This window comes from Hippoglossus hippoglossus, chromosome 8 (assembly GCF_009819705.1).
Source record: "Hippoglossus hippoglossus isolate fHipHip1 chromosome 8, fHipHip1.pri, whole genome shotgun sequence".
Taxonomy (NCBI): Eukaryota; Metazoa; Chordata; class Actinopteri; order Pleuronectiformes; family Pleuronectidae; genus Hippoglossus; species Hippoglossus hippoglossus.
In genome coordinates this window covers 9,088,169-9,104,205 of record NC_047158.1, presented here as the reverse complement: position 1 = coordinate 9,104,205, position 16,037 = coordinate 9,088,169, and the positions used below count along the sequence as shown (strand labels likewise).

The 16,037-nt window shown below is 42.5% G+C and overlaps 2 protein-coding genes and 1 long non-coding RNA gene across 3 annotated transcripts; 1 reads left to right on the top strand and 2 right to left on the bottom strand.

The window, feature by feature from the left end:
- Nucleotides 1-8,132: 8,132 nt before the first annotated feature.
- tcap (titin-cap (telethonin)) lies at nt 8,133-9,651 on the bottom strand. Its single transcript, XM_034593847.1, has 2 exons — nt 9,369-9,651; nt 8,133-9,239 (listed from the first exon to the last, which is right to left on the bottom strand). Exons 1-2 carry the CDS (start codon nt 9,515-9,517, stop codon nt 8,849-8,851), a joined length of 540 nt encoding a protein of 179 aa, XP_034449738.1. The 5' UTR covers nt 9,518-9,651; the 3' UTR covers nt 8,133-8,848.
- Nucleotides 9,652-11,446: 1,795 nt separating this feature from the next.
- LOC117765753 lies at nt 11,447-14,699 on the top strand. The gene is made up of 3 exons (XR_004614616.1): nt 11,447-11,593; nt 11,668-12,079; nt 14,089-14,699. It is a non-coding gene; the product is annotated as an uncharacterized LOC117765753 (long non-coding RNA).
- Nucleotides 12,313-15,669, bottom strand: mreg (melanoregulin). The gene is made up of 6 exons (XM_034592216.1): nt 15,511-15,669; nt 15,093-15,370; nt 14,729-14,891; nt 14,333-14,423; nt 14,086-14,249; nt 12,313-13,203 (listed from the first exon to the last, which is right to left on the bottom strand). The coding sequence occupies exons 2-6, from the start codon at nt 15,173-15,175 to the stop codon at nt 13,009-13,011; spliced, it is 696 nt and encodes a 231-aa protein (XP_034448107.1). The 5' UTR covers nt 15,176-15,370; nt 15,511-15,669; the 3' UTR covers nt 12,313-13,008.
- Nucleotides 15,670-16,037: the final 368 nt, after the last annotated feature.

The window sequence follows — 16,037 nt, the reverse complement described above, 5'->3', positions numbered from 1 at the left end:
TCCATCAAATTCTCCAAAAGGTTTTTGGATCCCTAAACTGAAGAGCACCAGAGGAGAATTACGTCTCAGACTCTTGTTGCAGTCCTAGCTTATTGTTTTTTTACTGAATGATTAAGAGATCTTTGATGTTTTTAAAGCCTTTGTTCGATTTGAAAAAACATCAGTGGTTCTTTTTTACCCACCACGACTTGAATAGCACTGAGAACATTGAGGGAATACGGACACATGTAATGCATCATACATCAATAGAAGGGTATATTTCTTTACACTCTAAGATGCTAGGTTGTTAAATGAAAGTGATTTGTTTGATCTTATTCAGTCTTGTTCTGGAGGAAAATCTCATTAGCACAATAATTGGTTATTTTTAATTGGTTGTTAATTAGCTGCTGAATCATATACTTGAGTGAATACAGTCTTACCTCATTTTAAACTATTTATATCCACAACACCTGCCTGTGTTTTAATTTAAACTGTAGATGTATTCATTCAATTTGACCTTTAAGGGGGGTTTTTTTCAGGAAAACATACACACACATTGATTCACTGTTGTAGAAGCAGTAAAACCTACAGAAGTCCAAAGTGGGTGATTACTTTTTATAGTATCGTAGTTTTAGTTGTCTGAGTTACGAGCTGCTCGGCTGCGAAAGTGGTATTTATCACACAAACTGCGTTCTGTGGGTCAATGTAGCGAGCACAGACGAAGAAAGTGTGTGTGTGTTGTGTGGGCGTGTGCGTGTGCAGACTACCGCTTGTGTTTTGGCACCTTGGCAACCTGCTATTGTGCGCACTTCAGCAATCAGGATATAATTACTTACCGAGTATCAGCTGAAGCTCTCACGTATGGCGTGGACAGAAGATATTTATTCACACTTTGAGCCCTGTGATCCAAACACTTTTCAGTTATTTCCTGTAAGTGTGCGATGTTCTAATTCTCTGACTGTGGCAGGTTTTTCCAAAAACTCTTAACCCGACGATTAATCCACCGCTCTTTGTGCAGCTCAAACACAAAATCTATTCTCGAGTGTTACATCATAACACTATAATCTCTGCTATTAGAAGGAGTGATGGCTTTAATATTGTTTGCATCATTACCACCACGAAGGTGGTTAAGTTTAAGTCTGTGATTTTGTCTGTGTGTTATCAGGATTACATAAAAAACTACAGGTCAGGGTACCACAAAATTTGGTGCTGATCCGAATTTGCAGATCCAGGATTTTTTCCACTTTCTGTAACATTGTGAGATGGGGCGTTTTGCTACATTTTCTGTGATTTCTCAGAAAAGTATTGATGGATCTTGAGGGGGAAAAAATATCATATTCAGGGGACTTTGTTTATCTACTTAATTTAAATGTGGTTTAATTACGGAACTGTTATGCTCTCTCTTAGTGCCCCTCTAGTTCTCTGATTGTGTCCCCCATTCCCGTTGAGTAGAGCTTCACCTCCTGTATAGGTAGATGCTACATTCTATTCTCAGTCCCTGTGCCTCTGGGCATAGTGTCTAATTATGGTCCCATCTCTCCCAGTCTCCTCAGCAGCCCACCACCATCCTGCAGCAGCTCCCGGTGACCATGATGCCTCCTGGCTTCTCCCTCCCTCCATTAGGCCTGGCGGTCACGTCAAGGAAGGTATGGCAGACTGTCACCACACACAAACTACATCTCAAGATTTTTTCCCCACTCACAGCTGTTCACGACTGCCTGTCACATTACCAGCTCGCTAGGAAGCACTCAGATATATTATTTATGGCTTACTCTGGAGCTTGGACATGCGTTTGTGAGTTGATTAATGCCCGTGTGCTGCAGCGGGTTTTAGTCAGACCTGTTCATTGCTTCTAAAGTCATCATTCAATTACTTAGAATGAGGTTCAGTGAGTCTGAGTTCAGAGATTCAAAGCAGCCTCTATTTGTGACCAGCCACCATTTACTTCAGCTACATGTACATAGTGTTCCCAAAGTGTCAAAAAAATGTTACCGTCCGTCCGGATTTTAGGAAGCAGTTATAATGACTGCCTGAGCCCAGCGATTGTGTCACAATCCAGTGCTCTAACTCAAACTGAATTTCACTCTATCTTGTGGTTTTTGCACATGCTCTCAGCTGCCTGAAGCAACTTTACATTTGTGTTGCAAATTTTTGACCAAGTCAGACTCAAGTCATGACACTAAGATCTGGTAATTTGATGATTGCATAAGTTACTGTGACTGGAACAGGTGAATGGTGTTTTAACAATTTTCTCCCTGATGGTTCACTTTCCTGAAGTCTATGTATGTTTGTGTGCACTAAAAACAGCTTTACCAAGAAATCCAAACATCTCTTGGGTTTGAAAACAAAATATAGTAATTGGCACATTGTTACCTCTGCCAAGGAGATCATGTTTTCATCTGTATTTGCTTGTCTGCCTGTTAGTCAGCAGAATTAGACGGATTACCAAGAAACTCTGTGAGAAAGCGTGCGTGGCATTTTTCAACATTTTCGGTGATTTCTTAGAATAATTCATAGATCTTGATAAAGCATGTTTTACGAGTGTGTGCAATTTGGTGCAGATCCACATAAAATTGACACGTGTGAATTTGTTTATCTCGTTTGCCGAGTTAAAATTCTTGGTTTATTAATATGGGTCTGTCACTGTGAACATGTGCTGAACAACGACAACACAATCAATAAAACATTTTTAAATCTAGCAAGAAAACTTTGCAAATGCACATTATCTAAATTTTTCATTCGTGCTATATTTAAAACATGTTGTCCATCTGACTGATAAGGGCCCAGCTAATCCGGCCCAACCAGCCATTACATGTGTCACCGAGCCACATGCTCTTCACATGAATAGTTCACAGACATTATCGCTATATCATTCATGAGACTTACTTAACCTCTGCAAGATGGTGAAATATCAGAAAGTTTGCCAACTTACTTATTGTTGCATCACCCGGCTGACAAACAACTGGCTCCCAGAGGTGTCGTTCATGTCGTCTGGAAAGCATTTAATGCATTTTCAGGGTGACGAATATAAAGTCATGATTTAAATAAGCTTTAAAATGACAGTGGGATTTAATAGACTCTTAAACCTTTATCAGGAGGCATATTTACAGGATATTGCTGGGAAGGAGTTTAATAGTTTAGCCAGATGAGTCATTGCCAAATGAGGGGAAAAACACTGAGTGACAAGGAGATGCGAAAATGAATCTTGGCACCTAATTCACCCCCTCATTTTGACACAATGCAAGTTAATCACCTCGTCGCCCCACGGGGAAGAGGACTGAATAGCAGGCTGATGGAGGAGCTAAGACAATTAGGAGGATATTACTGTGTTTGATTTTCTCACATACAAACCTTGTGGAGCTGATGTTGATCCAGAACGCCCGGATGCACCAGGTCATCATGAACAATACGACCATGTCGGCTCTCAGGTCATTGGGATACACCGACCCTCTGCCGGGCCCTGAGATGAGTGGATACCGAACAAGGGTCAGGGTCAGTTTAGTTAATAAATGTCATCAATTTTGATTCAAATAGGTTTGGAATTTTACTTAGAATAAAAGAGGTAAAACAAAAGATAAAAGTTGTCATGATGTGAAAGTAAAAAACAAGTTTGAGTGTATCATCCCTTTTGAAATAATGAAGTTGCTGCTCACTAGAGGATCATCAGGCAGATTTTTGACCCGATTCGCCCCTTTTCGACAATCATGGGGGGGTTCCCGACTGGAGGCCTGTCGGTGCCGATTATCTACCCAGATAATCCTGAAGTGTGGGGGGTTTACAAAATAATCTTAATGCTACTGATCGAGTCGGAGGCTTCACGATCTCCAATCGCAAATATCAATATCATGTTTGAGTTTTACAATAATCAGCTCTGACAGAAACCAATGAGAGTGAGCTGAGAGTGTCACTTACCGGATGTTGCGTAGTTTTACAGCAGCGACTAAAATGTATAAGCCAGTTCCGCCTTCTCAGCCATGAGAACAGACAACATCGATCCTCCTCCATGTTTGACTGTCCTCTGAAGTCACGTTTAATCAAATCGAATTTTCCATACTCCAGTTCAAAAGGTGGTGGTAATTTACCTAAAGGTTGTGGTATCCAAACAAGAAAAGAGTTGAACAACCAAACAGAACACGAATCCAAACAGGAAAACAAGGCAAAGGAAGGAAAATGTCCAAAAATTCACATTCAACACAGAAACAGAATTGATAATCCTAAAAGAGTAATCCAAGTATTAAAGGTTTGGAAGGGGAGGGTGAGTTGAGGGGTATTCAGATGGCACTAAATTCTACTCACTGAACCTTAAAATGTATCACCTGCACGGTGGCAGTCTAATAACTTTTTAGAGCAGACGCCAGAATTTAATTCAGACAGACAGTGCAGAGCCACAAGATTTCAATTAAAGGGGAAGAAGCATTTCATATACCTACTGTAGAATCCACTGTGTGAAGCAGATTCAATCTGTGGATTCTCCCATGAAAATCGTCCAGAAAATAGATTCAACTTACTTTTAATTACAATTAGTCTGTACATTACTGCAGGAGTGACAGGACTTTATTTAAAGTGAAGCTGTGTGAAATGTTGTTGATTGAATCGTATTATTGTAAAGCTTATGTAAAACTTATTGATATATGTTGTGACAATGTTTGTCAGATGAGGCTCTGGGATCATTGTTAGCAGGTCCGCTTCTATGTACTTATCGATGTGATGATTTAATGGAAAAGTATTATTCTTGCCGTACTTGAAGTTACAACTTATGTAAGGAAGCACATGCCTCCATAATACTTTCATAATACCACATCCACTGTCAGCACAGTTCACTTGAAACTGTTTGTAAGAGATATTTAGGTACATTCATGGAGGCAAAGGAGGGGATGCTTCACTGCTACTGCTTGAAGGACCTGTTCTCACCTTTTTTGGGAAAGAACATGCAGCCCCGAAAATCTCTGCAACTGAGCTCTTTTCTCACAAAGTATGAGACCTGGATTCAGAGAAGGACTTTGTGTTCCTTCACTGCAAAAAGGATTTCAACTATATAAAATCACTACAGTAGTAATATTTGTGAATGTTGTGTTATCGGGCGGACTGTTCGTCCTCCTACTCCCCCACCCAGCACCAGTGGGACTGTGGGAGTCAACGTACCTCCTGCAACAGGTAAACGCACGGCAACATGCACACAACAACTAACTAACGTGGTGTCAATCATTACTGCAGCAGGGGCACCTATTGGCTGAAGAGATGACTTCATCAGATTCCTCAAGACTATATAATATTTCATTTTTCTGTATATTTTCATAGAGAGCAACAGTGCTGCTGAGGCAGAAGCAGAGAAGAGGAGAGCGTGATTATTCATCCACTCATCAAAAATGTTTATAATGAGCATTAATGCTAATTCAAATTACATGTTTCTAAATTTTGTGTAGAATTTAGTGACATCTAGTGGTGAGGTTATATGTTGCAGCTGAATACCTCTCACCTCACCATCCCCTTCCAAACAGGAAAGAGAACCTGTGGTGGCCTTCAGTTGTCATAAAAACTCAAAAGGTTTAGTTTGTCCAGTTTGGACGACTGTTAAGAAAAACATGGCGGCCTCCACAGAGAGGACCCGCTACAGATTTAAAATAGAAAGTATTTAAATAGAAAGGGCTCATTCTAGGGTAAATAAAACAACAATTCGCACAATAATTACACACTTGTGAAAACATCCCTGGGATTATTTTATATTCGATTTCTGCCAGTAGATCCCTTTCACCTAAATCTTACACACTGAACCTTTAAGTAGATTTAAAAAAAATAAAACATGAAAATATATATTACTCAAAATGCATTTCCTGAATTATCCAGCAGGGAGCAGCAACAGATTTTAATTGGCAAAAAGACCTCAAGCTGTATAGTCGAGCACTCACAGTGACTCTGTATGCTATAGTGCTGATGTGGGCAAGCACATACCACTGTGAGCAACATAGCAAGCATATGACAACACATTAAGATCTATTTTTGTGTAACACTGTACGACCTTAGCATTAAATGCACTGTGACAGATACTTAAAATAATAAGAGGCGGCACACCACCCGATCCCTGCAGGTGATGGCAGTAGAAGCAAGAAAATGTGGAAACGTGTGTGGAAAAGTTGCAATGCATGAATTAAATTGAATATTTTCAAGTAAGAAAAACAGTTGAGTATATATTTTTTTGTTTTTCTTGTGCCTAATGTACAATTTGCGACCTCCTGTCATAAGGATTGCATTAACTTGCAGTATCAGATTGGTGGGTGGGAATTTCCAAATGGGACAAAACAGTGAGCAGGATGCAGCTGCGACAGCTGAGCCCTAGGAAAGAATTTCAATGTCATTTACGTAGATTTGTCTTCGACAACAGTCAACAGCTCAATACCCACATTCCCTTGGCCTCCACTGAAAATAGTTTCAGGGTTTGAAGTGTTATTTGGAGTTTGAGAAGTGGATTATAACGTGACAGTGCGGGGCGACGGGCACATTACTCCAGCAGCAGCGTGGGAGGGTAACTTTAGAGATAGGGAGGGAGGGCAGCACAGCCAAATCTCTGATAAAACACCAGGATTAAGAGTTCAAACGAGAAGAACGTGCCAATGCGGCGGCCCCTCCTCTATCTCCGGGGCAATGCCAGTGTTTACCCAGCTATTAATATCAAACCAACACGCGCTGCCTCTGAGAGGACAGGCAGAGGCACAATAGGTCAGGATGGGTTTAAGAGACAAACGTGATTGTGAAGATGGACGAGAGACGGGCAGCTGATGGCAGAAGTAATAAGTGATCATTTAGGCTTGAGTAAATTGAGATTTAGAGAGTGTGATGATGTAAAGCTCTGCACACTGCTAATGGAACAGTGTGCTCTGTGTTGAAGACAAACACGGGGGAACATGAAAGCTAAATGAGGGATGGAAAGTGTTGATGAGGGGTTTGTGCAGCATGTGGAGGACGCTGTGACAGGATCCAAATTACAGGAGACAGATCCCCAGCTATCTATATCAGCATATCTGGCATTTTTCCCATTGCTTTCCCACATAAAAAGCAATATTTTCTTTATTGATAAGTATTTCTTACAATATTTTAATCAGTATCTTACTGTTTGCTAGTATTTCCTAAGTTAAGGCTGATAACTAAGAGTGAGCAGGCTGTTGACATCAGGATCCTGATGGTCTGGAACTCATACCTGATGAGATTAGAGCTGCCAGTACTTAAGCCTGTTTTTAAATCATTGCTTAAAACATAATTTTATAGGAAAGCCTTTAATTCCTGATTTATTAGCTTTAACGGATGTTGTTTGTTTTTAATATTTGCTTATGTATTATCTTTCTTATTTTGTTTTGTTCTGTGTTGTTTAATTCAAGTATTTTGCAAAGCACATTGTAGCCTTGTTTATGATTACTATAGAAATGATTTATAATTCTGATATATTGTATTGTAGCCTATCGAATCACATCGTATTGTATCGTATTATTTAATTCTTTATGTATTCTAATATATTGTGTTGTATCCTAATCGCATCGCATCTTATCGTATTGTATTTTATAGCATCATATTGTATAATATCATATTGTAGGCTATCGTATTGTATTATAGGCAACTGTATCGTATCGTAAGCTACCATATCATATTGTGTCATATTGTAGGCTATCATATTGTATTTTATTGTATCATATTGTATTGTATTGTATTGTAGGCTATTGTATTGTGTCATACTGCAGCTCACCATAGTGTTTTATTGTACTGTATCATATCGTATCATATCTCTTTGTTGATTCCCATTTTCCTGTGCCCACAACTCTCTATATGAGGGAGTCATCGTTTTTTGTTTCTTTGTTAATCAAACCTTCCACACAAAGCTTCTCTCCGCTTCACACTAACATTTAATCAAAGTTGCATCTTAGACAGAAAAAACAAAGTGACCTAACATAAAACATAACTTTTATTTGTAAAAATAATAAAAAACTAGGACAAACAATTAAACATCATCACACACATTTCAAATTCATTCACTACAGTGTCGGTTCCTATTGGATACGAAAGTGCTGCCACTCAGCTAACAAAAGCAGATCAGTTAATACACAGTGAAGAGCAGAGTGAGAGGTGTCTCACACACACTCACACACACACACACACACAAGGACGCTCACACACATATGTACAGCCACCGTGTGTGATCTCTCAGAGACTGTTGAGAGCTTCTGGAGGCCTGACGGTGTCATGTTCTCCGAGCCCTCGTCCCTCCGGTTCTCTCTTCCTCTTTTTCCATCCCTCTTTTTACAGTTATTTACCTGCCTCTGCCTTTTGCATCTGTCACTTTCTGCATCGTTGCATGACTTCACCGCCTATTACAGGAATAATCCATTAGTCAAGTGACCACAAGAGCACCTTCATTTACCTTGTCAGGATATATGCACGTTTCAATCCTAAAGAAAGTGCATGCAGCATGATTAAAGGTGCACGGTGCATGCAACAGTTGGGTCACAGTGATTCCAGTGAGAGGTCAGTGTGTGTGCCCAGCCGGCCAGCACGGCCACACAATAGCCCGTGGCACAGCTGAGAACACACGCCCTGACTCTCCCTCACAAAGCCAATACCTTCACATAACCATTCCTATTACCACTCACCACCAAATGCCATCATTGACAAAGCATGACATTTATCTGGTGCTGTGCTCACCATGAGACACAGACTGAGCTAAAACACAATCTACAGTATGAAGGGTTTATGATGAATGTCACTAGAGATAAATCTATATACATCTAGTCCTTCCTGACTCGCTCTGCTCAAAGACTATCCTCCTCCATTTGTCACACTTCTCCCTATCATCATCTCGTTCTCTGTTTTGTCCCTTGTTGTTTTTTCACCCTCTCTGGGTCTCCACGGACATGGAGCGACCCAGGGCTTTGGGCGCTTTGGAGAACTCCATGAGGGTCGGCTTGACTGGGGGCAGATCTCTCGTGATTTCGTCCACAGTCCTCTTGCCGGGACAGGCTCCGTCTGGTTTGGGGAGGGGCAGCAGGTCCTCCTCGGTGTGCGGGGCTCCGCGTCCGAGCCTGACGCCCAGCTCTGCCGGGGTGAAAATGGGCAAGGGGAGGGTGTTTCTCTTAGGCAGCAGCTGGTGCTCCCTCACCCCTATTTCCACGGTGCCCACTCTGAAGACACCCGAGGGGCAAATCTGTGTCAGGGAACGGGCCTGCCACTGCCGGGACAGAGTCTCCCTGCGAGATTTGTCGTTCATGTCCATTGTCTGCCTGAAGGAATCAGAGAACAGAGGAAGTTAGACTCAATCAGACTAATTGCCTGCTCATATGAGAATAGTTTTACCAAGACTACAATCATACCAAATCATAGGGACCTTTGGTTTTGTCTGAGGGTCTCACCTTTCCTGAGGTTGAGTTTTTTTACTGATGCTGTTCCAGTCAGCGCTGTAGGTCTCCCTCTGAGCCTTGTTATCCTCCCGTACGCTGCAGGTCAGCTCGGCTCCCACCACCACACCATTACGCTTCTCCAGGATGGAACAGATCGGCATCTTCTCTGTCTCAGATGTACCTTTCCCAGTAGGTCGTTGTTGATCAGTCCCAAGCTCTGGCCTTGTGTCTGAGAAAAGGGATGCTTCAGCTGGCTGTATGTCCTGGCTCCCGCTGCCTCTCTTTGTGTCGTCTGCCTTGGCTCGGGTCAGACGACGGCTTTTATAAATGTTCTGCTGCTATTCCTGATCCGTGTTGTCACTCTACAATCAGCGTGCACTGACATGCGACACCGAGTGCTCCGCGTCTCTATCCCTGTGAGCTGGAAGCCACTCTCAGATGGGGTTAAAGGTAATTGGACTGAAAATCCCTTGATTCCCAGATTGTACACCCAGTCACCTCTGTGATGACTCAGCCCAACATTTTCCACTTCAGCTGTGATCCCAGTGTGTCGGAAGGGGCGAGCGTCACAGAGACCCCCAGATTAAACAGGATTATATACGAATGTGGACAGACACAGACAACAGGTTTGGTCTTTAGTCCGAGAGGAATTTTGATAAGGTCTCCGGCTTGATGTATATGAGGCAGCGGGTAACACCTCGATAATTTTGAAAGCAAACAGTGATGCAGCTGCTCATATACAAAAAGATATTTCAGGCCTTTGGATCGAATCTGTAGGTGACGGATCAGGAATGTCCCTCACTTGGAGGTAAAATCTGAAAGGAGAACTTAATGTGCTGGCTTCACCACACCCTGCTGACTTTTTATACCTATTATACGGTTCATTTTACGACAGCTGTGCTCTGTGACAACATCAAACCCCCTCATTAAATGCCAATACAGTGAGCTGCCTCACAGTAGCTGCGAGAACTCCGTCCCCGGTGATTCATTACCTCGGCGACAGGAGTGCCACGCAAGCCATAATCAACTCAGGTTACAGGCTGTGAAGCGCGCTCACACACTCACACACAAACAGTCACCTCTGACAGTTGTCTGCCGGTGTGATGTTACAACCAGTCCCTGTGCCTGACTCATTCATCCACATCAGGTACTGATATCATAAGACAGCACATATCAGATGTACCAGAACCAGAAGTATGACAAGTTTGATCAATCACACCGTCTTTAAAAGTGTATGACATTGGCCTGAGTACTGGTGGTGAATAAATGTTGCAATCTGCTGAATCTGGGCCAAATTGTAACAATAAATCATCATTTAATTGTTTTTTTTTAATAAATTCTGATTTAGTAAAACAGCTGTTTATACACCAGCCTCCACTGAACGGTGCCCAGAGGAGCGATTGATTATAAACAGAAACATTAATAAATACTTGTTACACTATTATGTGCATACAGCTACATTATAGTGGGTTTGAAACCATTTATTAAATGTTACATTAAAGTAGGAAATAAAAAAATGGTACTTTCCACTAGTTTTTGACTATTTCCTCTATGTCATTCAACAGTTAAGAGCTAATTTCCCTCTGCTTGTCAAGTGTGGCTGTATTCCAGCTTTCTTTCTGCAGTTTCCCGACATCGCATATGTAAACTAGAACGTCAGAGAGAGAGAGAGAGAGAGAGAGAGAGCAAGAGGCCTCTCTGGGGTCATGTGTTCAGCTTTGTTATGACACCATGGTAATCATAAATGCCATTTCAGAAACCTAGTAAGTCACCATGCAGGGTCCTTCACTGTTGAGATCACTTCTTTTTCGAACCAACATGACACAGAGCAATAAAGTTTGAAAACAGTAGACAGGCCGGTGCCTTTAATTCTATTTTCTTTGTTGATAACTTAGGAATTCACTTGCTACAACTGCAAGACGACATATATCATATTACTTCACCTATATATCACCTCTTTGCTGTTTTTTTGGGGCCAGTTACTCTCTGCTACTGAAGACAGGAATGTGGACGGGTCATGGATCAGCCCTTTCACAACGATCAACACCCTCTCCTCCGCCCCTCATCCCCCCCACTTGCACCAAACCACCGCCCGGGCCCGGAAAAAGAACTTTGTGTTGCGTAACAACTGCTGGGAAGTGACATTTAAATAAGCTGTCATCAGGAAAGACACATGGAGTGGGAGGAAGGGAGAGAGGGTCGATTGCAGGATAAAGCCCCTGGCCTGTCAGGAAATGGTAAATAAAGCTAAAAAAATATATAGTGAGAGTGCAAGTTTGACTAAGTCAGTTTTTGTCTTGTTTTGTGACAGATGGGTGAATTTGGGAGGACACAGAGGAGCCTCCTACACAGGTCGACTGACACAAAGTGCTTGCTTAGCAGTTCAGTAGAAACTGAGGGAAAGTTAACTTTCTATCGAGTCCTGTATGGATTCTTGCACAATCCTTAGCTTGACTCTGGCGTTTTACTCTGGCTCCACAACACAGCACTGGTACTGTGTCTGCGTGCAGTGTTAAAACAAGTTGCTCAGCAGAGTGTCTCTCTTGCATAACAACAACAACATGGATCTGACCACCAAACACCATAATCACCTTCCATCGTGGATCCCGTTCCGGTCCCGATGGGACGGTCAGATGCCGGACAGGCTGCACCAGGCCAGGAATTGTGCTATGTCTGTGGATCAGCGTGTGAGCCAGCCATGGGTTACGCAGGCGGCAGGCCACGTGAGTGCATAGTAACAGACTGAAGAAGACCCTTGTTTTCCTCTTGAAAGGAATGCCACAGCCACAGTTCCTATTGAATTATTTATTATGATTTTACTTAGCAAATCCTAATTGATGCTTCAGACTTGTTACGAGCCACACAAAGTCGTCTGTTATTCTTTTTTCATTTGTGTTGAGCTACTGGAAACTCACAGGGAGGACGACACACCAACATGCGACATTGTACACACATCAGGCTTTAGACTGCAACTTTATTTCATCATGAACTGGACACTATAACACACACGCAAAGTGCCACCAGTTTAGAAACGTTTCACATTTTCAGCAACTTGCTGGAGGGAAACAAAAACACCCTCACATCACCTGAATGTCACACACACATTTTAAAAGTTCAACATACGGTACTTCCTTCATTGTACTTCCATCTGCTCTTTCTCTAAAGTCAACTCTGCAGACTTTAATTTGTTAAAAGTATTACTTATACCGAGCTATTTGTTTTTGTTTTGTGTTGCTACCAATCATGTGATTGAATGAAATGAGTGCTGATAATCATAGGACAAAATATAAAGAGGTTCTGCTCAAAGGAACGTCGCTACCCTGAAGCTTCACAACAGCTGAACAATAAACAGGCTGGGAACTTTTTGGTCGACAGAGGAAGAAAAAAACACACTCGCAGTAAACATGTCTGTAACATTCACCTGGAAATCTGCTGAAACCCTTTTAGATTTTGACCAGAGAACACATAATAAAACTCAAGCTGTGCAGTTGGGGGAGAAAACGAGAAATTCTTCAGCCTAAAACTTCCAAAGAGCAGCAGTAACACGGTATGAGGCACTTGAAGAAAGGAGCTATGCAATTCATCCAGGGTCTCAAGGGTTGATGACTACTGCCCCCTGCCTTGTGTCTGTTATTATTGCAGCCAGTAGATCTTAGGATCTGTCACTTCCACCTTCTCTATCGCTGTCATCGTCGGCTGCCCCGTTCATGGCCTCCACCCTGGCCAGCAGCAGCGGCAGGTTTATGCCAAGGCCTGTCTCGTCCTCGTCGGAGCTATCCCTGGGCGGATAGAATTGCTTTGCCTTTGCCAGGAAATCTTCGCCTATATCTAGATACAGGAGACGATCCTGTGAACGAGGAAACAAGGGAACCGTGAATGTCAGTATTTAGTTGGTTGGGTTCGATAAAGCATATCCAGTCGAGACGAATATTCTGCACTTTTAGCAGTTTTTAGCAGTTTCCTTTTTCCTTCCTCATTATATCCAATTCTCATATTTATTTATTTTTTTACACAGGGGCACGACCCCCAGTTCGGGAAACTACGAAGTGTAAAAAAAGCAAAGGTATAGCTAATACTGAAATATATAATAAAACATTAATCAGATGAACATTCTTTGTGTGAAACCAGAAGTTTTTCCTTCGATACATTTTGCTGGCAATTATTTTGTACTTAAATATTAACTGTAATTGTGTGTTTTTCTATTTTTCCTAACTTTTCCCAAAAGTTTTACATGAAGCAACATTTGCAAGTGTTTTAAATTAAAAATAAGAGCTTCAAAAATAACTTTGATGAAACTGACTTGTGATATGGTGAGTTTGTGGAGGGCCTATAACTGAATGATAATGGGCAGATTTAACAGCTGGAATAAGGTCCAGCCAGTTGAAGAGTAATGCCGAACTGAAGATCTCAGAGTAAGACTCGGAAATCATTGAAGAAATAGCATTCATCTCTGATAATTAGTGAGGACACTTAAAATATTAATATTTCCTAATGGTGTTTGGCTAAGACTTTAATAACCACTTATGGCTGCAGAGGTCGCTGTTCCTCATCAGAAATTGACAGTGTTGCTTTAAGTAAACAGTGGGCTTCTTTAACATGAGTGGTGTAACGCACCACTCATTTTTTTTTTACCATATATGCTCCAGCTCCAGAGAAGGGTCACTCATGTGTGAAATGCAAATGTGTTGGAAAGACATGCATGAAATGTTAATGTGGTTCCTTCTCTCACCAGGATAAAGAGATATCTCTCTGGGGGCGGGCCTTTGGTGTCGAAGAGGGCCGTCTCGGTGTTGAGCGAGTGGAGGAGGGCACGTGCTGCCGGAGCATTGCGCATGCGGTCACTGGACGTGCCGGCGGACACCGTCAGCAGCGAGTCTGCCTCCGCCATGAAACCTAGGTCGGGAAGATACCATCCATTTTTATTTTGAGGACTCTGCCTGTGGGTGGCGCTGCACCGCTCACCTGTCCAATCTTACCTAGATCCTCCAGAATTGTCCTCCACTTGTCTCTGACCTCTCGCCGGGTGTCTCTCATCGCCTCAATGTCGCAGCTCAGACGACGGTAGCCCTACAAAATGTAGAAAGGACAAGGCTTTTAAAAACTAGGTTGCTGGATTCTTATGTCATTTCTAGTCCACTTCCTTGTGGTTTCATAAATGGAGCATTATTCTCCTGACTCACATGTGTGATGATTCATCATGAAAATGTTTCTGTCTTTGGACCTAGTGTGAACAAATTCAGCCTGTGTTTTCCAGCACACAGCATCACCCGAGGCTGTTTTCCACTGCTGTGTTTCTTTTTACCCGCCCTTAGGTCAATGAGTGTGAATAAAGCCTTTACAGACTCTTGTCCAGAAAGGCCTCCCTCACGTACCGTGGATCCCATGCGGGTCTTGGTCCTGGCCTGCAGCAGGCCGTAAAGGACCCGGTCGTCATCCCTCTCTGAGTGGCTGGGGTCTCCTGGCTCACTCCACAGGTTGGTCTCCTCTTCACGACGCTTCTGGACCTCACGGTTAAAATACTCCAGTGGGTCCTGACTGTGTGGGATCGAACGCACAAGGTTACAGGTATTACACACACAGAATGAAATGAGAGAGACGCACACAGAATGAAATGAGAGACACACGCACACACACCAGGAGGCAACCTTCTATAAATGAAGGTGAAATGAAAACAATGACAAAACAAGTGCATACAAGTAATACAAGTCCTATGCTGGTCTGTCTAATGGCTCTTACGGTACTAATGGCTGCTTCTCATCCTCATCATCTTCATCGCCGGCACAACAGCAGCAGCAGAACTTCTTAAAGGTAGAACCCATCGGAACAGAGTAAGTGAGTAGCAGGTGTTCACAGTGTCAGATAATCCAGAGGGAAGTTGTTTCACAAGGGAGTTTCCCGTGTTGAGTCTGGTCTGATGTGTCTGAGCGGTGCTCCACAATGCTGCCGTCCCTGAAGACGATCTGAAGAAATGCTGCTTTGAAGAGACTCCGTAGAAAGGGGAGCGTATTCACAGCCTGGATGATGAAAAAAATGGCAATGTAAGAAAATATGTCATGTCATCCACTAGAACTAATCACAGAAGACAAATTATCAGAAAGTAACATACGGGTACAAATAAAAAAGTTACAAAAGGTCAGTGATCCCCCAACCCTACCTAATTTTCAGTTTCCCATTTTCAGGGACCCCGCCCGCGTTCTCCACATTCAGTCGAGGTTGGTCCTCCAGATCATCGGCCAGAGCCTGTCCGGGTAGTGACGCTCAGGCAGAAGGCAGCCCAGGGACTGGTGCTTCTCATCAGCCTTACATGGAGGACAATGAGAGCAGTGAGGCGCTCACTCTCTCATCGATTCAAAAACATATTCACACACCAATAGCCTCAGAAGACAGTCACAGCACAATCATGTGAGCGGCTGCATCTCTTCTACTTAGCATTGTGTTTTGCCCTGAGGGCAAACCATCTCCTCTTCAATAGGCCCAATGACTTGCTCTGTATTTAATCTACCATGGCTGTATTGATTCAAGGATTATTTAATTTCATTGTATGTGGTAACCGAGAATCCATTTACAAGTGGTTGAAAAATAGTCTTTTTATAGAGTTCTTTGCGGGCTGAACATTTTATACACTTTATTTCATTTTAAAATGTCAGAGAGAAAACGCAGGTTTCTGGTGAAGGAATCTGA

What these genes read in the sequence shown, in the direction of transcription:
- mreg (XM_034592216.1), bottom strand. Translation starts at nt 15,175, where the DNA reads ATGGGTTCTACCTTTAAGAAGTTCTGCTGCTGCTGTTGTGCCGGCGAT. An exon ending in AGACCCGCATGGGATCCACG is followed by an intron (nt 14,424 to 14,728) that starts GTACGTGAGGGA and finishes TACATTTTGTAG; the next exon opens with GGCTACCGTCGTCTGAGCTG. An exon ending in GACAATTCTGGAGGATCTAG is followed by an intron (nt 14,250 to 14,332) that starts GTAAGATTGGAC and finishes TTCCCGACCTAG; the next exon opens with GTTTCATGGCGGAGGCAGAC.
- tcap (XM_034593847.1), bottom strand. Translation starts at nt 9,517, where the DNA reads ATGCCGATCTGTTCCATCCTGGAGAAGCGTAATGGTGTGGTGGTGGGA. An exon ending in AAAACTCAACCTCAGGAAAG is followed by an intron (nt 9,240 to 9,368) that starts GTGAGACCCTCA and finishes TGATTCCTTCAG; the next exon opens with GCAGACAATGGACATGAACG.